Raw genomic sequence first — 24,806 nt, forward strand, 5'->3', positions numbered from 1 at the left:
TTTATCCACCCTATCTGCCCTTATAATGTGATGTGCTGATGTGCCCTGATAATGCGATGTGTTGATGTGTTCTCATAATGTGATGTCCTGATGTGCCCTTATAATGCGATGCGATTATGCGCCCTTATAATGTGATATGCAGATGTGCGCTTATAATGTGATGTGCTGATGTGCCCTTATAATGCGATATGCTGATGTGTTCTCATAATGTGATGTCCTGATGTGCCCTTATAATGCGATGCGATTATGCGCCCTTATAATGTCATATGTTGATGTACGCTTATAATGCGGTGTGCTTATGCGCCCTTATAATGCGATGTGCTGTTGTGCCCTCATAATGTGATGTGCTGCTGTACCCTTATAATGTGATGTGCTGATGTGCCCTTATAATGTGATGTGCTGATGTGCGCTTATAATGTGATGTGCTGATGTGCCCTTATAATGCGATATGCTGATGTGTTCTCATAATGTGATGTCCTGATGTGCCCTTATAATGCGATGCGATTATGCGCCCTTATAATGTCATATGTTGATGTACGCTTATAATGCGGTGTGCTTATGCGCCCTTATAATGCGATGTGCTGTTGTGCCCTCATAATGTGATGTGCTGCTGTACCCTTATAATGTGATGTGCTGCTGTACCCTTATAATGTGATGTGCTGATGTGCCCTTATAATGTGATGTGCTGATGTGCCCTTATGATGTGATGCGCTGATGCGCCCTTATAATGTGATGTGCTGATTTGCCCTTCTCATGTGATGTGCTGATGTCCCCTTATAATGCAATGTGCTGATGTCCCCTTATAATGCAATGTGCTGATGTGCCCTTATAATGTGATATGCTAATGTCCACTTACTAATGGGATGCGCTGATGCGCCCTTATAATGTGATGTGCTGATGTGCCCTTATAATGCGATGTGCTGATGTCCCCTTATAATGTGATATGTTGATGTGCCCTTATAATGCGATGTGCTTATGTGCCCTTATAATGCGATGTGCTGATGTGCCCATATAATGCGATGTGCTGATGTCCCCTTATAATGTGATGCGCTGATGTGCCCTTACTAATGCAATGCACTGATGTGCCCAAATAATGTGATATGCTGATGTGCCCTCATAATGCGATGTGCTGATGTGCCCTTATAATGCAATGTGCTGATGAGCCCTTATAATGTTATATGCTGATGTGCCCTTACAATGTGATGTGCTGATGTGCCCTGATAATTTGATGTGCTGATGTGCCCTTATAATGTGATATGCTGATGTGCCCTTATAATGTGCTATGCAGATGTGCGCTTATAATGTGATGTGCTGATGTGCCCTGATAATTTGATGTGCTGATGTGCCCTTATGATGCGATGTGCTGATGTGCCCTTATAATGTGATATGCTGATGTGCCCTTATAATGAGCTGTGCAGATGTGCGCTTATAATGTGATGTGCTGATGTGCCCTGATAATTTGATGTGCTGATGTGCCCTTCTGATGCCATGTGCTGATGTGCCCTTATGATGCGATGTGCTGATGTGCCCTTATGATGCGATGCGCTGATGCGCCCTTATAATGTGATGTGCTGATGTGCCCTTGTAATGCGATGTGCTGATGTGCCCTTATAATGTGATGTGCTGATGTGCCCTTATCATGTGATGTGCTGATGTGCCCCAATAATGTGATGTGCTGATGTGCCCTTACTAATGCAATGCACTGATGTGCCCTTATAATGTGATGTGCTGATGCGCCCTTTTAATGTGATATGCTGATGTGCGCTTATAATGCGGTATGCTGATGTGCCCTCACAATGCAATGTGCTGATGTGCCGTTATAATGTGATGTGCTGATGAGCCCTTATAATGTGATGTGCTGATGTGCCCTTATAATCCGATGTGCTGATGTGCCCTTATAATGTGATATGCAGATGTGCCCTTATAATGCGATGTGCTGATGTGCCCTTATAATGTGATGTGCTGATGTGCCCTTATAATGCGATGTGCTGATGTGCCCTTATAATGTGATGTGCTGATTTGCCCTTATAATGTGATGTGCTGATGAGCCCTTCTAATGCGATGTGCTGATGTGCCCTTATAATGTGCTATGCAGATGTGCGCTTATAATGTGATGTGCTGATGTGCCCTTATAATGCGAATTGCTGATGTGCTCTCATAATGTGATGTGCTGATGTGCTCTTATAATGCGATGCAGTTATGCGCCCTTATAATGTGATGTGCTGATGTGCCCTTATAATGTGATGTGCTGATGTGCCCTTATAATGCGATGTGCTGATGTGCCCTTATTATGTGATGTGCTGATGTGCCCTTATAATGTGATGTGCTGATGTGCCCTTATAATGTGATGTGCTGATGAGCCCTTCTAATGTGATGTCCTGATGTGCCCTAATAATGCGATGTGCTGATGTGCCCTTATTATGTGATATGCTGATGTGCCATTATAATGTGATATGCAGATGTGCGCTTATAATGTGATGTGCTGATGTGCCCTTATAATGCGATATGCTGATGTGCTCTCATAATGTGACGTCCTGATGTGCCCTTATAATGCGATGCGATTATGCGCCCTTATAATGTCATATGTTGATGTACCCTTATAATGCGGTGTGCTGATGCGCCCTTATAATGCGATGTGCTGTTGTGCCCTCATAATGTGATGTGCTGCTGTACCCTTATAATGTGATGTGCTGATGTGCCCTTATAATGTGATGTGCTGATGTGCCCTTATGATGTGATGCGCTGATGCGCCCTTATTATGCGATGTGCTGTTGTGCCCTTATCATGTTATGTGCTGATTTGCCCTTCTCATGTGATGTGCTGATGTCCCCTTATAATGCAATGTGCTGATGTGCCCTTATAATGTGATATGCTAATGTCCACTTACTAATGGGATGCGCTGATGCGCCCTTGTAATGTGATGTGCTGATGTGCCCTTATAATGCGATGTGCTGATGTCCCCTTATAATGTGATATGTTGATGTGCCCTTATAATGCGATGTGCTTATGTGCCCTTATAATGCGATGTGCTGATGTGCCCATACAATGCGATGTGCTGATGTCCCCTTATAATGTGATGTGCTGATGTGCCCTTACTAATGCAATGCACTGATGTGCCCAAATAATGTGATATGCTGATGTGCCCTCATAATGCGATGTGCTGATGTGCCCTTATAATGCAATGTGCTGATGAGCCCTTATAATGTGATATGCTGATGTGCCCTTATAATGTGATGTGCTGATGTGCCCTGATAATTTGATGTGCTGATGTGCCCTTATAATGTGATATGCTGTTGTGCCCTTATAATGTGCTATGCAGATGTGCGCTTATAATGTGATGTGCTGATGTGCCCTGATAATTTGATGTGCTGATGTGCCCTTATGATGCGATGTGCTGATGTGCCCTTATAATGTGATATGCTGATGTGCCCTTATAATGTGCTGTGCAGATGTGCGCTTATAATGTGATGTGCTGATGTGCCCTGATAATTTGATGTGCTGATGTGCCCTTATAATGTGACGTGCTGATATGCCCTTATGATGCGATGTGCTGATGTGCCCTTATAATGCGATGTGCTGATGTGCCCTTATAATGCGATATGCTGATGTGCTCTCATAATGTGATGTGCTGATGTACCCTTATAATGTGATGTGCTGATGTGCCCTTATAGTGCGATATGCTGATATGCTCTCATAATGTGATGTGCTGATGTACCCTTATAATGTGATGTGCTGATGTGCTCTCATAATGCGATGTGCTGATGTGCCCTTATAATGTGATGTGCTGATTTGCCCTTATCATGTGATGTGCTGATTTGCCCTTATCATGTAATGTGCTGATGTGCCCTTATAATTTGTTGTGCTGATGTGCCCTCGTAATGTGATGTGCTGATGTGCCCTCATAATGTGATGTGCTGATGTGCCCTTATAATGCGATGTGCTGATGTGCCCTTATAATGTGATGTGCTGATGTGTCCTTATAATATGATGTGCTGATGTGCCCTGATAATGCGATGTGCTGATGTGCCCTTATGATGTGATGTGCTGATGTGCCCTTATAATGTGATGTGCTGATGTGTCCTCATAATGTGATGTGCTGATTTCCCCTGATAATGTGATGTGCTGATGTGCCCTTATAATTTGATGTGCTGATGTGCCACTATAATTTGATGTGCTGATGCGCCCTTATAATGTGATGTGCTCACGTGCCCTTATAATGTGATGTGCTGATGTGCCCTTATAGTGCGATATGCTGATATGCTCTCATAATGTGATGTGCTGATGTACCCTTATAATGTGATGTGCTGATGTGCTCTCATAATGCGATGTGCTGATGTGCCCTTATAATGTGATGTGCTGATTTGCCCTTATCATGTGATGTGCTGATTTGCCCTTATTATGTAATGTGCTGATGTGCCCTTATAATTTGTTGTGCTGATGTGCCCTCGTAATGTGATGTGCTGATGTGCCCTCATAATGTGATGTGCTGATGTGCCCTTATAATGCGATGTGCTGATGTGCCCTTATAATGTGATGTGCTGATGTGTCCTTATAATATGATGTGCTGATGTGCCCTGATAATGCGATGTGCTGATGTGCCCTTATGATGTGATGTGCTGATGTGCCCTTATAATGTGATGTGCTGATGTGCCCTTATAATGTGATGTGCTGATGTGTCCTCATAATGTGATGTGCTGATTTCCCCTGATAATGTGATGTGCTGATGTGCCCATATAATTTGATGTGCTGATGTGCTCTTATAATGCGATGTGCTGATTTCCCCTGATAATTTGATGTGCTGATGTGCCCTTATAATTTGATGTGCTGATGTGCCACTATAATTTGATGTGCTGATGCGCCCTTATAATGTGATGTGCTCACGTGCCCTTATAATGTGATGTGCTGATGTGTCCTCATAATGTGATGTGCTGATTTCCCCTGATAATTTGATGTGCTGATGTGCCCTTATAATTTGATGTGCTGATGTGCCACTATAATGTGATGTGCTGATTTGCCCTTATAATGTGATGTGCTGATGTGCCCTTATAATGCGATGTGCTGATTTGCCCTCATAATGTGATGTGCTGATGCTCCCTGATAATTTGATGTGCTGATGTGACCTTATAATGTGATGTGCTGATGAGCCCTGATAATTTGATGTGCTGATGTGACCTTATAATGTGATGTGCTGATGAGCCCTTATAATGTGATGTGCTGATGTGCGCTTATAATGTGATATGCAGATGTGCCCTGATAATTTGATGTGCTGATGAGCCCTCATAATGTTATGTGCTGCTGCGCCCTTACAATGTGATGTGCTGATGTGCCCTTATAATGTCATATGCTGATGTGCGCTTATTATGTGATGTGCTGATGAGCCCTTATAATGTGATGTGCTGATGTGCCCTCATAATGTTATGTGCTGATGCGCCCTTACAATGTGATGTGCTGATGTGCCTTGATAATTTGATGTGCTGATGTGCCCTTATAATGTGATATGCAGATGTGCGCTTATAATGTGATGTGCTGATGTGTCCTTATAATGTGATGTGCTGATTTGCCCTTATAATGCAATGTGCTGATGCGCCCTTATAATGTGATATGCAGATGTGCGCTTATAATGTGATGTGCTGATGTGTCCTTATAATGTGATGTGCTGATGTGCCCTCATAATGTGATATGCTGATGTGCCCTTATAATGTTATGTGCTGATGTGCCCTTTTGATGTGATATGCTGATGTGCCCTAATAATGTGATGTGCTGATGTGCCCTTAAAATGTGATATGCAGATGTGCGCTTATAATGTGATGTGCTGATGTGCCCTTACTAATGCAATGCACTGATGTGCCATTATAATGCGATGTGCTGATGCGCCCTTATAAAGTGATATGCTGATGTGCCCTGATAATGTGATATGCTGATGTGCCCTGATAATGTGATATGCTGATGTGCCCTGATAATGCGATATGCTGATGTGCCCTGATAATGTGATATGCTGATGTGCCCTGATAATGTGATATGCTGATGTGCCCTGATAATGCGATGTGCTGATGTGCCCTGATAATGTGATATGCTGATGTGCCCTTATAATGTGATGTGCTGATGTGCCCTATTAATGTGATGTGCTGATGTGCCCTTATAATGTGATATGCAGATGTGCGCTTGTAATGTGATGTGCTTATGTGCCCTTACAATGCGATATGCTGATGTGCCCTCATAATGTGATGTGCTGATGTGCCATTATAATGCGATGCGATTATGCGCCCTTCTAATGTGATACGTTGATGTACCCTTATAATGTGATGTGCTGATGTGCCCTTATGATGCGATGTGCTGATGCGCCCTTATAATGTGATATGCTGATGTGCCCCAATAATGTGATGTTCTGATGTGCCCTAATAATGCAATGCACTGATGTGCCCTTATAATGTGATGTGCTGATACGCCCTTATAATGTGATGCGCTGATGCGCCCTTGTAATGTGATGTGCTGATGTGCCATTATAATTTGATGTGCTGATGTGCCCTTATCATGTGATGTGCTGATGTGCCCTTACTAATGCGATGCTCTGATGCTCCCTTATACTGTGATGTGCTGATGTGCCCTTATAATGCGATATGCTGATGTGCCCTTATAATGTGATGCACTGATGTGCCCTTATAATGCAATGTGCTGATGTGCCCTTATGATGCGATGCGCTGATGCGCCCTTGTAATGTGATGTGCTGATGTGCCATTATAATATGATGTGCTGATGTGCCCTTATAATGCGATGTGCTGATGTGCCCTTATAATGCGATGTGCTGATGTGCCCTTATAATGCGATGCGCTGATGGCCCTTATAATGCGATGTGCTTATGTGCCCTTATAATGTGATGCGCTGATGTGCCCTTATAATGTGATGCGCTGATGTGCCCTTATAATGTGATGTGCTGATGTGCCCTTATAATGCGATGCGCTGATGTGCCCTTATAATGCGATGCGCTGATGTGCCCTTACTAACGCAATGCACCTGCTGCACATATGCAAATGACTCTTTCCCTGTAATTTGGGATCGTGTCTGGGCCTCTCCACTCAGGTGCATTTAGGGTCTGCTCCACCACTCTTCCTCTGGCAGAGAAGCCCTACCATTATTCCAGGGCCACAGCTCCTTTCTTTATTGTATTGCTCCCCAACTGCAGAAGCAAGCTGGTTAATCCTGTCTGTCTCATAAGATTTTAACTCATGCCCACTCAAAGGACGCTTCTTTGTTCACTTTCTTTATACTCCTCGAACATTTGCTGAGGTTTGTTAGATCTCTATCACTGGAAGCAATAATGACAAACTTTACAACATTTGTATTGTTGTAGGCTGAGACAGTGCTTTTTAAACTCTTCGATCTTTCGTGTCCGTCCCTGCCTTTTAGAAGTGATGCCTTAGGAAAGTATGACTATATGGCCATGTGCTAGATGCAGGACTTGATGATATAGATGCCCAAGTATCAACATTTACCTTTAATGCCTGTGGTCACACAGCCCACTTTATTCAAAATAGTGATCCTGGCATGGTAGAAATAGAAAGTATTTGTATTTTTTCTGAACCTTGCATGCCAATCAATATAAATGGAGTGGATTGTACAGAATTAGAAGTTGCAGCTGATATTGCAGAACTGAAGACAGTGTGTATGAAGGTGGGAAGGCACAGAAAGGAGCAAAGTACAGGTTGCTGATTTGTAATAATGAAAAATAGGAATACCTTCAGCTGATGGAAGAGCACACTATGAGGAATTACAGTTTTGGAAAAAAAAAGATCTTTGTTAATTTGTTTTTGTTTTGCTCAAGTCAAAGGGTATTAGCACTGGAAAATGGTCAGCGTTCTTCTCTCTGGCAGCGCTATGGAACCATTGACAGGAGCACCAGGGAAATTTCCCCATTTCCCATTATGGCCAGTCCGACCCTGCTGGGGTAGAATTTATGATCAGCAGACAAAAGTTGTCACTCGCAGGCAGTAATAATGCCACGTTCCCGATTTTTACTGCCTCACTGCTTTGAATTACTATTGGCTTAAACTTTACCACATAAACAGCAATTTCTATGCTCAAATGTTGTTGAGAAATAATAGAAATCCACTTATGTAAGCAAAACCAATTGTGTGGATAAAAGACAAGGACGACATTTCAGTACTTTGACCTGAGATAGTCAGAATTTGTAAGCAAGGCATTTTTGATCACTGATTCCAAAGTCTGTGAGCTGGTGATATGGTTGAACTTTTGCTGAGGGTATCCATTTGTAAACATTAAGGTCCCAAAATTCGACAGGGCCATTTGCACTGCAAGGGCAGGACTTCCACCTGCCGATCCACTCCTGTGCTGACCCCACCATAAAATGCCAAGTCAGCTCATTTGCAGACCCACTGGCGCTGACTGAACTTAACTCCCATGTACTGCACTGGGTGGGGGAGGCTAGAAATTTCAGGTGCAGCCTTTAAGTAGCCAAGAATGGCCGAAGTTTTCAAAAGCAGGCTGGGGGAACATCAGGTAAGTAGTGTAACATTTTGCAAGACTCAGTTGATTGGTATGTAGTTGCAATAGATGGGGCTTGTGAGACTATGGGCTCGATGTTACCAGGGCTGCGGGTTCGCGGCGGGGGAGGCTATTGGGCACCATATCACCAGCTCACAGACTTTGGAATCAGTGATCAAAAATGCCTTGCTTACAAATTCTGACTATCTCAGGTCAAAGTACTGAAATGTTGTCCTTGTCTTTTATCCTAATTGGATCCACTTACCTGGTCTTCCGGGTTCCCCACTGCTGATCTGCGCGTCCGGCGGACTGTGCATGCACAGTAAGGTTTGTCAGCTGGAGGAGCTCTATTTAAAGGGGCAGTCCTCCACTGACAGATGCTGCAACAAATAGAAAAAATTACAGCATGGAGCAGCCCAGGGGGAAGGCTGCTCCCAGTTTAATGATGCCTCACTCCAGGTATCATTAGATGGGGTGAGGAGGAGAGGGAGGGCAGAGATCTTCCCCCGGCGGGCGGGAGGAAGTGGTCTGCCTCTGCCACCAGGAACGCCTGGCTCGAGGTGGCAGAGGAGGTCACCTGTACCACCAACATATCGCCCACCTGCATACAGTGCAGGAGGCGCTGCAATGACCTTAGTAGGTCAGCCGAAGTGAGTACACTTACTCATTCCCCTACACTCCGTCTGCCACATCACCGCCCCCACCCCACATCTCCTTCTGCACTGCCAACACTACTCTGTCACATCACCCCTCACACCCACTCAAACCTCATCCTCATCTTACCTGCACTTACTCACCTCGCCAGTACTCATCCCGCCACTACCACTCAACCCAATCCTCATACAATCTCATGGCTCTATCTCATACTCACCCTCTCGTGCATCTCTTTCACAGTCAGCCTCACTCAACCTGCCACTACCTGTGCTGCAGCCACAGGGCATGCATCAGATATGTGCAGTAGGCAGCGTAAGGCAAACTTGTCGTGAGCATGAAGGGGATGCACAAGGGTGTTTGAGGGTTTGTCATGGTTTTTACTTATATTGAATTTCTGACCAACTCACATTACATATTATATTGGCACCACTACTGCCACGTCTTTGCGAATCTTGTTTGGTTTGTGCAATAATGCCCTTTCCTGAGGATCACAATGAAGATCAACAACTGATGACACCCATTATGTCACTGCAGAGTGGTGTAGGTGTATTTGCAGGGCTCTTTTGTGGAGACGTCGGAGATGTCCCCGGTGGCACCCTGGAAGGATGCGGAGGAGAAGTTGTTGGGGGCAGTGGTGACTTTGACAGCAACAGGTAAGAAGATGGTACTCAGGCCAACCGGGAGCAGCTCGGCATGAAGGAGGCTGCAGATGTCCACGACTACATGTTGAGTGACTCTGAGCCTCCGTGTGCACTGCTGCTCAGAGAGGTCCAGGAAGCTGAGCCTCGGTCTGTGGACCCTGTGGTGAGGGTAGTGTCCTCTGCGACGCATCTCTCTCTGCGGTTGCCCTCCCTCCTTCTGTGCAGGTGGATGTGTCACAGCACTCTGTTGTGGAGCTCCACGTGTCAGAGGTGGACGGCGTGTCCGGCGAGGCTGGTGATGCTGTTCGCCCTCCGAGGAGGTCATGACTGCAGCTACGGCGGCCCCCATCCGGAAGATGTACATCTGAGGGGGTCCGCAAGGTAGGTACATGTCTCTGGACCCCGGGGTAAGTGTGCAAGTTGGTGAATTTTCTTGTCAGGAGGACGGTGGTGGAGGCCAAACTTTGTCCCAAATGACAGAGTGGCCTCCTGCAATGAGTGAGGGTCTCCCCCTGCCACCTGTCAAATGGACCTTTGCAGCTGCCACAGGCTGATGGCTGCAACACGTCCATTTGAACTGGGAGTATTTCCCCCAGTACGGGAAACAGTCCCAGTTGTTTGTAAAATCCCACCTCTCCTCACATAATCCCTTAATCAGGTCTGTTAATGACCTGAAATACCTAGTTAAATATTGTCAAGTGGCATCCCGCTGGCTTTAATTGCCTGCGGGATTCCCACCTGCGGGGGCTGCGCGCGCACGCCGGCACGTCAGTGGGGAACCCAGAAGTGGGCGGGTTGGAGCCGGGCTCCGGACCCACTCCGGGATTCCCTGATTTTCGGAGCCCCCCCGCCAGGAACGCACCCGATAGCGGGTGCTAAAATGAAGCCCTATGTGGCACTTTCAAATAATATCTTCAAGTGGAGGAGCAGGCGTGGGCACCTACAGTAGGGAGCAGGGCTTTGGCCAGAGCTAAAAAAGAAAAGCCCAAAATTTTAATGAGGCTGATCTTCAGACTCTCTGGATTGAAATGCAGCAAAGGAGAGAAAGACTGCTGGGTGTCCATGTCTTCTGTTCCATGTGGAGAGAGGAACAGGGGCACTGATGGCACCTCTCTTGGCAAATTCAATGACCTGGCGGGCAAGGTGACACACCGGCCACTGTCCCTTTTCTTTTCTTGGCACTATGGGCACCATCATGCTGTTTGTCTTCTAAACTCAATAGCTTCACGAGTAAGCCTTACAGTGGACTGTGGTTCAGAGGTTCACCAACTCTATACCTTATAATGTGTGTAGCCATCTCCCCCAACAGGAATTACTTACGTGCAGAACCTTAAAACCCCTTTCTCCACTTTAACAGGGTGCTATCCATTGACCTATTACATCAGCTGACTGATGCTACCTAGCAGATAGCCTTCAAATGCTAGTCTTAACCTTATTCACTCAATCTTGTTACAGGAGAAGCATACATTTCATGCCTGTGAAAGGCAGGTGACCAGATATTGGAGGGCTAACCATCTATGAGGACCGGGCCATGGAGCTGCTGGGGAGACATTTCGCTGTAACCATAGGAGGTGGCAAGATTGATGGGACAATGCAAGTGGCAGGTTAGTAGCCTCAGACCGAGACTATCCCCAAAACATCCCTGTGAAGCATCAGACAGCCAAAAGCTTCCTTGCTCTTTACTGTGCTCATGCATGCTTAATTTATGTCATCCTTTCTTGCAGATCCATCACAGCAATGGGGTCTGGGGTAAAGGATGAGGAAGAGGAAGACGATGATGATTGTAAGAGCAGGAGAGAAGAAAATTCTTTTTGGAGGTCTATAATGATGATGACAATAAAGATGATGATGAAGAATAGGAATATTATAAGGACTAAGGCACTGAAGAGTCTCTGGAGCAAGAGATGACCCCATCTTCCTCTGGCCCAACTCCCTTGACATCATTATTTTCTGAGGTTCCCTCATGTAAATAATTATGCAACATTTCCTGTGCTGCTTGAGCCATGCACTGGATGTATGGAAGCTGGGGGACATGATATTCCAAGAGCACTCCACAATTTAGATGAGAAGGTTGAATTATGAGGGGACAACAAAAGCAGGTGTGACGACACCTGAAGTGTCAGTCAGAATGTTCTGAGATGCTGCAGATTGCATGTGGCTTTTCACAGGAGGTTTGCTTACTGCTCCGACTAGGGCCACCTACTTTTCCATACCTTCTGCTGGAGAACCTCCTAAGTGTGTCCTCAGTAAGCAGGGATGTTTGCCCAGCAGGAGTGACGTCACAAACTGGCACCATCCACTCATTTTACTCGTTAAAAACTCAGGGCTGCATGGCCACAATTTCCCAAGTTGCAGTCCCTGTGAGTGCTATTCAACGTTGGTTGCATCAGATCACAGAAGCACTCCTTGCATCATTTCAAGGCATTTTTTTGACATCTGAATTTACTGCTATCTCGCGCCATAATGTAAGGTCATCTAATTTTTTTAAAAATGGTGGCATCCCAGTGCTTAGTTCTTGACTTGCTGGAAGCACCATGGAAGTTGAAGACCTAATTATTAAGTACCTGCAGCTGTATCAGTTTATGGGCGACAATTGCTTGAGGTAGGATGGCTCCACACACACATTGGCCTTTGAAGGGCAAACAAAGGGAGGTCTGGCAATGAAAGATGACACCATCAGAAAGAACAGGCAACCCTGGGGAAAGGATTTTTTAAAATTTCTTTTATTCGTTCACGGGATGTGGGCGTCGCTGGCAAGGCCGGCATTTATTGCCCATCCCTAATTGCCCTTGAGAAGGTGGTAGTGAGCCGCCTTCTTGAACCGCTGCAGTCCGTGTGGTGACGGTTCTCCCACAGTGCTGTTAGGAAGGGAGTTCCAGGATTTTGACCCAGCGACAATGAAGGAACGTCGATATATTTCCAAGTCGGGATGGTGTGTGACTTGGAGGGGAACGTGCAGGTGGTGTTGTTCCCATGCGCCTGCTGCCCTTGTCCTTCTAGGTGGTAGAGGTCGCGGGTTTGGGAGGTGCTGTCGAAGAAGCCTTGGCGAGTTGCTGCAGTGCATCCGGTGGATGGTGCACACTGCAGCCACAGTGCGCCGGTGGTGAAGGGAGTGAATGTTTAGGGTGGTGGATGGGGTGCCAATCAAGCGGGCTGCTTTATCTTGGATGGTGTCGAGCTTCTTGAGTGTTGTTGGAGCTGCACTTATCCAGGCAAGTGGCGAGTATTCCATCACACTCCTGACTTGTGCCTTGTAGATGGTGGAAAGGCTTTGGGGAGTCAGGAGGTGAGTCACTCGCTGCAGAATACCCAGCCTCTGACCTGCTCTCGTAGCCACGGTATTTATATGGCTGGTCCAGTTAAGTTTCTGGTCAACGGTGACCCCCAGGATGTTGATGGTGGGGGATTCGGCGATGGTCATGCCGTTGAATGTCAAGGGGAGGTGGTTAGACTCTCTCTTGTTGGAGATGGTCATTGCCTGGCACTTATCTGGCGCGAATGTTACTTGGCACTTATGAGCCCAAGCCTGGATGTTGTCCAGGTCTTGCTGCATGCAGGCTCGGACTGCTTCATTATCTGAGGGGTTGCGAATGAAACTGAACACTGTGCAGTCATCAGCGAACATCCCCATTTCTGACCTTATGATGGAGGGAAGGTCATTGATGAAGCAGCTGAAGATGGTTGGGCCTAGGACACTACCCTGAGGAACTCCTGCAGCAATGCCCTGGGGCTGAGATGATTGGCCTCCAACAACCACTACCATCTTCCTTTGTGCTATGTATGACTCCAGCCACTGGAGAGTTTTCTCCCTGATTCCCATTGACTTCAATTTTACTAGGGCTCCTTGGTGCCACACTCGGTCAAATGCTGCCTTGATGTCAAGGGCAGTCACTCTCACCTCACCTCTGGAATTCAGCTCTTTTGTCCATGTTTGGACCAAGGCTGTAATGAGGTCTGGAGCCGAGTGGTCCTGGCGGAACCCAAACTGAGCATCGGTGAGCAGGTTATTGGTGAGTAAGTGCCGCTTGATAGCACTGTCGACGACACCTTCCATCACTTTGCTGATGATTGAGAGTGGACTGATGGGGCGGTAATTGGCCGGATTGGATTTGTCCTGCTTTTTGTGGACAGGACATACCTGGGCAATTTTCCACATTGTCGGGTGGATGCCAGTGTTGTAGCTGTACTGGAACAGCTTGGCAAGAGGCGCAGCTATTTCTGGAGCACAAGTCTTCAGCACTACAGCTGGGATGTTGTCGGGGCCCATAGCCTTTGCTGTATCCAGTGCACTCAGCCATTTCTTGATATCACGTGGAGTGAATCGAATTGGCCGAAGACTGGCTTCCGTGATGGTGGGGATATCGGGAGGAGGCTGAGATGGATTATCCACTCAGCACTTCTGGCTGAAGATGGTTGCAAACGCTTCAGCCTTGTCTTTTGCACTCACGTGCTGGACTCCGCCATCATTGAGAATGGGGATGTTTGCAGAGCCTCCTCCTCCCGTTAGTTGTTTAATTGTCCACCACCATTCACGACTGGATGTGGCAGGACTGCAGAGCTTTGATCTGATCCGTTGGTTGTGGAATCGCTTAGCTCTGTCTATAGCATGTTGCTTCCGCTGTTTAGCATGCATGTAGTCCTGAGTTGTAGCTTCACCAGGTTGGCACCTCATTTTTAGGTACGCCTGGTGCTGCTCCTGGCATGCTCTTCTACACTCCTCATTGAACCAGGGTTGATCCCCTGGCTTGTTGGTAATGGTAGAGTGAGGAATATGCCGGGCCATGAGGTTACAGATTGTGCTGGAATACAATTCTGCTGCTGCTGATGGCCCCCAGCGCCTCATGGATGCCCAGTTTTGAGCTGCTAGATCTGTTCTGAATCTATCCCATTTAGCACGGTGGTAGTGCCACACAACACGTTGGATGGTGTCCTCACTGCATATGTTCATATTGGCCTTAGTTGGAGCACGTGCTGGAAATAGGAACAGGAGTAGGCCATTCAGCCCCTCGTGCCTGCTCCGCCATTTGATAAGATCACGGCTGATCTGTGCTCTACCTCCATATACCTGCCTTTGATCCATATCCCATAATACCTTTGAATGCCAAAAAGCTATCTATCTCAGATTTAAATTTAGCAATTGAGCTAGTATCAATTGCTGTTTGCGGAAGAGAGTTCCAAACTTCTACCACCCTTTGTGTGTAGAAATGTTTTCTAATCTCGCTCCTGAAAGGTCTGGCTCTAATTTTTAGACTGTGCTCCCTACTCCTAAAATCCTCAACCAGCGGAAATAGTTTCTCTCTCTATCCACCCTATCCGTTCTCCTTAATATCTTATAAACTTCGATCAGATCACCCCCTAACCTTCGAAACTCCAGAGAATACAACCTCAATTTGTGTAATCTGCTACTCGTAACTTAACCCTTGAAGTCCGGGTATCATTCTAGTAAACCTACGCTGCACTCCCTCCAAGGTCAATATGTCCTTCCGAAGGTGCGGTGCCCTGAACTGCTCACAGTACTCTAGATGCGGTCTAACCAGGGTTTTGTATAGCTGCAGCATAACTTCTGCTCCCTTGTACTCTAGTCCTCCAGATATAAAGGCCAGCATTCCATTAGCCTTATTGATTATTTTCTGCACCTATTCATGACACTTCAATGATCGATGAACTGAACCCCTAGGTCCCTTTGGACATCCACTGTTTTTAACTTATTACCATTTAGAAAGTACCCTGTTCTATCCTTTTTGATCCAAAGTGGATGTCCTCACATTTGTCTACATTGAATTCCATTTGCCACAGTTTTGCCCATTCACCTAATCTATCAATATCGCTTTGTAATTTTATGTTTTCATCTGCACTGCTTACAATGCCACCAATCTTTGTGTCATCGGCAAACTTAGATATGAGACTTTCTATGCCTTCATCTAAATCGTTAATAAATATTGTGAATAATTGAGGCCCCAAGACAGATCCCTGCGGGACTCCACTAGTCACATCCTGCCAATGTGAGTACCTACCCATTATCCCTACTCTCTGTCGCCTTTCGCTCAGCCAACTTCCTAACCAAGTCCGTACTTTTCCCTCGATTCCATGGGCTGCTATCTTAGCTAACAGTCTCTTATGTGGGACCTTATCAAATGCCTTCTGGAAATCCATATAAATAACATCTATTGACATTCCCCTGTCCACTACTTTAGTCACCTCTTCAAAAAATTCAATCAGGTTTATCAGGCATGACCTACCTTTCACAAATCCATGCTGGCTCTCTCTGATTAACTGAAAATTCTCGAGGTGTTCAGTCACCCTATCCTTAATTATAGACTCCAGCATTTTCTCCACAACAGATGTTAGGCTAACTGGTCTATAATTCCCTCTCTCTCCTTTCTTAAAAAGCGGAGTGATATGTACAATTTTCCAATCCAGAGGGATAGTTCCTGAATCTAGAGAACTTTGAAAGATTATAGTTAGGGCATCCGCAATGTGCTCACCTACTTCCTTTGAAACCCTGGGATGGAAACCATCTGGTCCTGGGGATTTGTCACTCTTTAGTGCTATTATTTTCTTCATTACTGTTGCTTTACTTATGTTAATTTTATCGAGTCCCTGTCCCCGATTCAATATAAGTTTTCTTGGGATTTCCGGCATGCTATCCTCTTTTTCTACCGTAAATACTGACGCAAAGTAATCATTCAACATGTCCGCCATTTCCCCATTGTCAATGACAATATCCCCACTTTCAGTTTTTAAGGGGCCAACACTGCTCCTGACCACCCTCTTTTTCCTAATGTAACTCTAAAAGTTCTTCGTATTGGTTTTGATATCCCTTGCAAGTTTCTTTTCATATTCTCTTTTTGTAGCTCTTACTATCTGTTTTGTGACCCTTTGTTGATCTTTGTATCTTTCCCATTCGCCAGGATCTGTGCCATTTTTTGCCTTTTTGTATGCCCTTTCCTTATGTCTTATACTGTCCCTTACCTCTTTAGTTGTCCATGGCTGTTTTTTTTGGCAAGTGAAGTTCTTGCCCCTCAGGGGTATAAACCGATTCTGTATCACGTTAAATGTTTCTTTAAACATTTCCCACTGATCATCAGTCATTTTACCCATTAACAGATTTGCCCAGTTTACTGTGGACAGTCTCTGTCTCATCCCATTGAAGTCAGCCTTACCCAAGTCTAGAATCTTAGCAGCTGACTCACTATTTTCCCTTTCAAACACTACCTTGAACTCGATCATGTTATGATCGCTATTGGATATTTGTTCACGTATAGTTAAGCCATTAACTAAATCTGGTTCATTACTCATTACTAAATCTAGTATGGCTTGCCCCCTTGTTGCCTCCAGGACATACAGCTGTAGAAAACTATCCCGAACACACTCAAGAAATTCACTACCTTTCTGACAGTTGCTCACCTGCTTTTCCCAATCTATGTGAAGGTTAAAGTCCCCCATTAAGACCACTATGCCTTTCTTACATGCTTGTCTAATCTTTGCATTTATACAATCTAGCACTTCAGAGCTGCTGCCAGGGGTCCTATATACAATTCCCACTATAGATCCTTTCCTATTTCTCAATTCAACCCAAATGGGAACTAAGCAACTTGAACACTTAACAGACTCCTCAGTCACATTATGGGGCTTTGGCCTAATTGGAATAAAATCTGGGGCTATAATGAGCCATGTTCATTGTTGTTGCACTGGCTCAACCTGTTGAAACCACAGGGACCCTGCATTGCAGTGCTCATCAATTGCTGAGTAAGCCTAATTCCTGTCACTGTACTTGTGGAATTGCCAAAGCTTGGAAATAAAATAGGGAGTGAAGATGTGTTTTACTAAATTAAAGAATTATACTGCGATTCACATTCAGAATTACAGTCGTCTCCAAAATGCTAATAAATGTACCAAACCAGGTATCAAAAATCAAAGCACTCTGACAGGGTCTTCAGCACTCACATCCCTCTTCAGTAATTTCTAAATCACCAGAGCTGCTAACTGTTTTTCTGTACTGTAATAAAAGTGACAGAATGTTGGATGTATCTGTAGCACAGGTTATGCCAACCCCATGTCCCGCTGCATTTTCAGTTTAACTACTTGTCTTCATATGTCACAGGTCTATATTTCAGTTATCAGCTTTTTGGGGGTTGTGTCAGCTTTTTTTTGAAGCTTTTGGCCATCTTTCATTTGTTTTCTCGGTTGGCATATATGAATAATACAGGGCCCAGGGTCCAAGGCGCATTGCTTATTTATTTCCTGATTTGAAAGCTGACTCAAATCTGCTGTACAGAAATGGGGAAACAGGTACTCAAAACAAGAAATTATACAGCTGCATCGGAGAAGAAGCAGAATTGACAATGGTCTGGATTATGTTGTGTGCTATTAAATGTAGAAATGAAAACATTGCATGGTATGCATTTGTAATGCTGTGACTTTATAAATACATCAAAAAGATTACTTGATTTTTTTTCTGGACATTGTACAGCAACTCGCAATCAGGCTTAGCTATAACTGCAGATATTTTAGCACTTTTTTTTACTGTAATAATTAGCAACACAGTGAAACTCAATAGCACTAAATAAAAAGATCTGTTTCAATCCAAATTTGCTGCACAGTTGTACCAACTTTATAACATTTACTTCTTTGTGACAAGTGGCTGTACATTGGTTATCATATCAAAATGACAGCAGAGTGCTTTTGTACAATATTTATACAAAGGCCATGTGATAATAGAAGAATTGGGATATGCACTTTTAAAACATACAATAACAATATTCATTTTGAAGCCTTTTTCCATTTTGTTGGTAACCTCAAATAAAATAAAAGTCTCTCTCATTTCAAAGATGGTTAATACAGAGGACTGAAATTGGTTATGATGAAGTCTTCCAGTTGTGGTTTCAGTGTACTAAATGATGGCCTTTGAGATGGAACTTTATTCCAGCATTCTCTCATAATGTTGTAGATGGGTTGTGGACAGCCATTAGGACGTGGCATCCTGTAACCTTGGACCAGTTCAAATAAGGCCTCTCTATTTGACATGCCTGCAATTTCAGAAAATTTCAGTCTAAGCTGAAGTAAAAAAATATTAATCAATAAAATGATATACTGTATATTAGTACACTTACCAGGATATGGTACTTTCCCATATGTAGTGATCTCAAACAGAACAATCCCGAAGGACCACACATCGGATTTCATAGAAACCTGATTCGTAGTTGCAACTTCTGGAGCAGTCCACTTAATAGGAAGTTGATCGTCGTGTACTGTGGAAGCAGTGACACCCTGTTGCGAGAAGTATGCAGCTATAATACTTTTCTGTTAATTACATAACCAAACTTTCACATTTTTATAACCTAACAAGGATCATAAGATTAATTTAAAACAACATAGTAGCTTAAAAATTACTGTTGATGATAATAGTGAACAAATGCTTAAAGCATTCATATGACATTCCGAGGTCCACTATTTTAATGCAACTTCATCCCATTTATTTTAAATGGTTGGAAAGTCACGTGCCTCATGCACTCCAATTTCTAATATGCATTGCCATTAGGTGAGCTCCACAGTGGAATTGTGAAATTGGGTTCACAGCTGAAAACTATCCTTTGTCACAATTGTCATTCAATTGGAAGTTGCACTCAGACAGTTGGCTGATGTAAAGGAAAAAATTCACACAGGTGCTGTGCAAGGTGCACCCCTGAGGTTGAGAGTTATGGCACATTATTATGGCAACGTACAGCAAGCTTTCTTTTGTCATTGGCTATAGTGCAATCAAACTGGGAGTACTTGAGTGCCAAGAAGTGGAAATGTTCTGTTCCCCATCATTAGCATCCCTTACTTCGATGAGCACATAAATATAAATGAAGGAAAGGTAAATAAAACAACAAAAAAATCAGATATTGGAGCATGACAAAAAGAATATTATTAATTAATTTGCCCTTCCCCCAGATTTAAATAAAATGTAGCAGCGTGAATGATACTGTTCAAATACAGTTTTGAATCTGAGTTAAGTCGTTCACATGACAATACTAATGGAAGCTGATAGAAAGCAAGTGAGCTTAAAACATCACCAAGTTCTTCATCACTGTTTGTTTACACAAGTCTATTCTGTGCCTACCTTTAACAATTTAGTAAGTCCAAAGTCTGAAATTTTGCAAATGTTGTTGTCTCCCACAAGAATATTTCTTGCTGCTAAATCCAGATGAATGTAATGGTTGGATTCAAGGTATAACATCCCAGCAGCAACCTGAACTGCCATGTCTATTAATTGTGCGACTGTAAAACAGCCTTCAGATCCTGAAAAGAGATGCACCACATAAAGTATTTGAATATATTCTCAGAACACAATAGTTGGTTGTCAGAATGATCTGAAAATTTGTTCAGCCTTAAAGTATTCCAGATACTCGCTCCTTAAATACTTCAGGAGATCTCCATGTTTCATCAATTCAGTGACAATGTACAAAGGTTGCTTTCTGGTGCATATAGCATACAGAGGGATCAGATTCTGGTGTTGGAAGTTCTTCATAATTTGTGCTTCTTTCATAAAATTGCCAGGATCTGTTGCACCTGTAAATACATTATTACAGTTTTATTCAGCAAGGAAATTTCCAAATACAGGTAAAACACTGCTGCTCAATGTGATGACCCATCTACCCAATTGAGTAGTCTCCCTTAGAAAACTACAGAAGAGGCCGGTGGTGGACAAGAGCAACCAGTTAGCACAGGAGAAAAAGTGCTGGCAGTAATGGCAGGGCCATCTCATGGCCCAGCAGAAAGGCGGGAATTGGGGTGGGGGGGAGCGGAAATCACAACTGGCGAGTCACAAAGTCCCCATTGAGATGCAGCAACGTGCCTCCATACTTGTCCCTCCCACTGAGATGTCACATGGAAAGAGCACAAGATTAGGACATAGATGACACACAATCTCCACTGCCATCAATGTCAAGCAATGGGGAGCTAAACATTAAAGCAGAGACACAGAACTTAAATAGGGAGATAAACTGGTTGCATCTTTTTGGCGTGTATTGTGCATATTTATTGTCAGAAAGGATTTATGAATGTTGCAGGTGGTGGGATATAATCTGTGGTGATAATATATCAGGATGGGGGGGTGGCAGTGGTACTAAGTGGAGTACCCCAGGGCTTGGTATTGGGACCACTACTATTTCTAATTTACATCAATGACCTAGAGTCAGAAGCCCAATGCAAATTGGTCAAATTTGCAGATGATAGCAAACTGGGAGAGGCAGTGGAATTGAAGGAGGCAGCTTAGAAATGATAGAATTAAAACAAACAAATGTAAAGTACTGTACATAGGAAGGAAAAGTGGGCAACACGCGTACTCCATAAACGATTTTGAAACATCTAAGGATGAAGGACGAAGTTGAAAAACACTTAGGTATCTTAGTAGACTTGATACACAAGGGCCCCAAAATTCTGATAGGACTGTTCCACTGGCAGAAGAGTGGCGGAGAAGACCTATAGTCCACCTGAGGTGAAGGGAACCCATCCCAAATTGTGGGGACTGAGTCATTTGCATGCTTGGGGCAGGTGACCTGCACCTGTAAGGTGCATTAGTGATGCCTATCCCAATGGAGAGGCTGGAAAATCAGAATAGTGAAGGGAAAACCAGAAAAAGTGTTTACCTCAGCATCTTCTGTTCCAAATGGAGCAAGTGGTATTGAGGTATTTAATCAATTCCATCTGATCTGGAAATTCCCCTGAATCTTTGTTTCCGCACCAGAAAATGACTTACTAAAATATGAGCAGAATCTCAGTGGGACTAGGTTCTGTTTCCTGTTTAAGAGGTTTCCATTAGGTTTCGATTTTGGTCATAATCAGAATTTTGGGACCAACATGTTCAACCAATGCAGAGCAGCAAACAACAAATCCAATCGAATGTTGAACTAAAAGGGGTGAAACACTGAGCACTGGTGAGAATGAGGACCCGGGAGTGGAAGTGAGGGAGAGAGCTGTTTTTCCATGGAGGGTGGAGAAACAACTGCCTTTGGTTACGAAACCCAGGAATAAAGACCTTAGGGGTCCAATCTTCAAAGGAGCTATGATTAGGGAGCATCAATCTCATTTGGAGACAGTGGAGATGGTTTCCACACATATGTGTTGTGTTGTGTTGTGTTGGTCCACCACCCACATCTACAAAATGTTGCAGGAAGTTTCTCATGATGTGTAAAATACCATGGAGACAGTGGCTGTCTGGAAGATTTCTACAACATCAAATTGTCAGAAAGAGCTTCAAAGGACATTGTTGGCCTTCAATAGATGCTTTGAGTAGGGCACTTTCACAGGGCTGCGCAGACCTGATTGGGGCTATTTGGTCTGTAATGACACTGACCATTAGCGCCTCAGAGCCTGTGCTCTGCACCAGTAGTCACAGCAGATGTCACTGTCTCACCAGAGAGTTGTAAACAATTTTACAACACCAAGTTATAGTCCAACGATTTTATTTTTAATCCCACAAGCTTTCGGGGGCTTTCCCCTTCCTCAGGCAGTGTGGAAAAGACAATTTCGAATCCTTTGCATTTTAAGATCACAAAACAAAGCCTCAAATCACCAGGCTTTGTTCTGTGATCTTAAAATGCAAAGGATTCGAAATTGTCTTTTCCACACTGCCTGAGGAAGGGGAAAGCCCCCGAAAGCTTGTGGGATTAAAAATAAAATCGTTGGACTATAACTTGGTGTTGTAAAATTGTTTACAATTGTTAACCCCAGTCCATCACCGGCATCTCCACATCATCACCAGAGAGTGGCAATGAGCTTGCTTCCGTACGGTCCACTGCAATGCTTGCATGTAAGGGATCTTTAGACATGGACCCAACACCCCTCACCACTGCAAGAGAAAGGCTGCTGGAAGCTGGTCCCCCGGGACAGTTGCTTCCCTGAGACAGGAATTACCATAGGCCGATAAAGTTTCAGGGGACCATCCCAGCCAACCACTACTGAACCTTATCTTACTCAGGAACCACCTTGTAGAAGTCAATTAGGAGCTCAAGCAAGTTAACTGACACAAAGGGCAGAATGTTTCTAAGAAGAAGTTGTATTAGGGTGAATAGATTTCATGTTGGTGAATGTTCTTATGGAAAGTAAACCCACTTGAGCATGTGGAGGTCTGAGTTCATTTCAGTGTATGCTTGCAACTATTAGGAGTAGAAAGATGGCAGTGGAAGTATAGATTTCTGTCTCACAAAGGAATTTGGCAACAAGTCTTTGACAAAGAGGGACTTTGTGAGGGTGTGGAGGAGAACAGGCAGGTGTGAAGTGATTTTATTTGGTGTGTCAACATTTAGTCATAAGTTATAAGTTGTGTCCTCCACTCTCCCCTTCCTGCACACTCGGTGATTTTCTCCCCCCCTCCCCCCCCCCCCCATCGTTATCTTCATCCCCTTCGGCTTCTGGAAGCAGCAAGCCTTTCTTCATTGCAATGTTATTTAATATGTAAGCTGCAATAATTCTAGTGACTCTCACTGGACTGTATTGCAGGGCTCCACTAGATTTATCCAGGCACCAAAAGCGAAACTTAAGATTTCCTATAGTTTGCTCAATGACACGTCTCGTAGTTGCATGGCCTCATTGTATCTGTTGTCTCCCCTTGATTGTAGAAACCTTACTGGCGTCATTAGCCATGACTGCAGGGGATAGCCCTGATCACCAAGCAAGTATCCTGATACATGAGTCATGTGGACTGGTATGGTAGGTTGTTGGTGATAAAATTGTCATGACAATTTCCGGGATATTTGCCATGCATGGGCATAATAAGGTGATCGGCATCACACACTAGCTGCACATTAATAGAACGAAAGCATTTTCTGATCATAAAAGTGCGGTGCTGTCATATGGAGCTTTGAGTTTCATATGCATTCTGTCAATTGCTCCCTACACCTGTGGGAACCCTGCCATTCTATAAATCTGGACAACTCTCTCTCTCACTCCCCTTTGTTTCTCTGGTTCCATTGTGCAGCCCTGATGAATACAGCTTTATTAACCTTCTTGATGCCGTGGTGAACTAATGGCTGGCCAATGTGGCAAAGGCCACTAGATGCTGCCTGGAAGATCTAGTTGCAAAGAAGTTCAAAGCACTGGGTCCTTGATCGGTGGAAGTGGACTGCAGGTCTTCAGCAAGCACATTTGGGAGGAAGTGTAGCCTTCTGTGTCCCCGATTCAGAAAAGTCTTTCTAAGACCTTATTGGTTTGTAAACCCTGGTGAGTGGGTATCAGTGAGTAGGGAACAGATGTGTTCAGTGATGCCTCATTCTAACGGCCTCCAAATTAGCATCTCCTTTTCCTTCTCTTCTTCATAACAAAGGAATAGATAGAATTCCTTTGGGAACTCCGTGCTGCCAGTCTAAAGCTGTACTTTTTACAGAACTAACTAAAAGTAATAGGAAAAGCTCTGATAGAACAAAGTAACAAATAAATCAATGTACAGGCAAAGTAATGCCAACCTTCAGTTACAGCAAACAAAACGGCTTCCTCCAAGCAGTAGCCACTTCACGAATACCTTACTGGTGTGCTTACTGTCACTTATATAGTTGTGGTAATTATTTCAGGTGGGTTTGGGACAGAAGTTGGGGAAAATGGGTCAGAGAGGTTTGGCACACCCATTTGATACCATTTAAATATGGCAGGGTTCACTCCCAGTGGGCCTTAAAGGGGACTATCACCAACTCCCTCTGCAACAGGTCTTCCCAGCATTTCTATTGATTCCTCCTCTTGGGGGGGGAGAGCAAGGGCTAAATGAACAAGAGAACCCTGCCCCTCCCTTCCTGGCCCCAGTAGCCATTTTTTTCTATCGTATTATGGATGCTTCTCCTAAGGGGAGAAGGTGAACATTGCAAGAGGCACTATTAGTATCCTTTATGCACCTGCAGCTTGTAGACATTTCACTGAGACAAAGAGCACACATATCCCTACATGGAAGGAAGGTGCCAAAGTATGTGTGGAAGCAGTGAAGTCTCTCTTACAAATTTACATTGATCTACGCTAATATGCCAGTTATAAGGCATACGG

General features: G+C 44.3%; 1 protein-coding gene across 1 annotated transcript in view; it reads right to left on the reverse strand.

Annotated features, from left to right (window-relative positions):
* Positions 1-18,062: 18,062 nt before the first annotated feature.
* LOC137306361 (tyrosine-protein kinase FRK-like) overlaps positions 18,063-24,806 on the reverse strand; it is a 29,896-nt gene continuing 23,152 nt past the window's right edge. The window contains exons 5-8 of the mRNA XM_067975517.1: positions 20,190-20,348; positions 19,900-20,078; positions 18,908-19,064; positions 18,063-18,823 (exon numbers count right to left, since the gene is read on the reverse strand). Coding sequence (XP_067831618.1) covers positions 18,630-18,823; positions 18,908-19,064; positions 19,900-20,078; positions 20,190-20,348 — 689 coding nt within the window. The 3' untranslated portion in view covers positions 18,063-18,629. The remainder of the gene's footprint in view (positions 18,824-18,907; positions 19,065-19,899; positions 20,079-20,189; positions 20,349-24,806) is intronic.

Source organism: Heptranchias perlo, chromosome 3 (assembly GCF_035084215.1).
Source record: "Heptranchias perlo isolate sHepPer1 chromosome 3, sHepPer1.hap1, whole genome shotgun sequence".
Lineage (NCBI taxonomy): Eukaryota > Metazoa > Chordata > Chondrichthyes > Hexanchiformes > Hexanchidae > Heptranchias > Heptranchias perlo.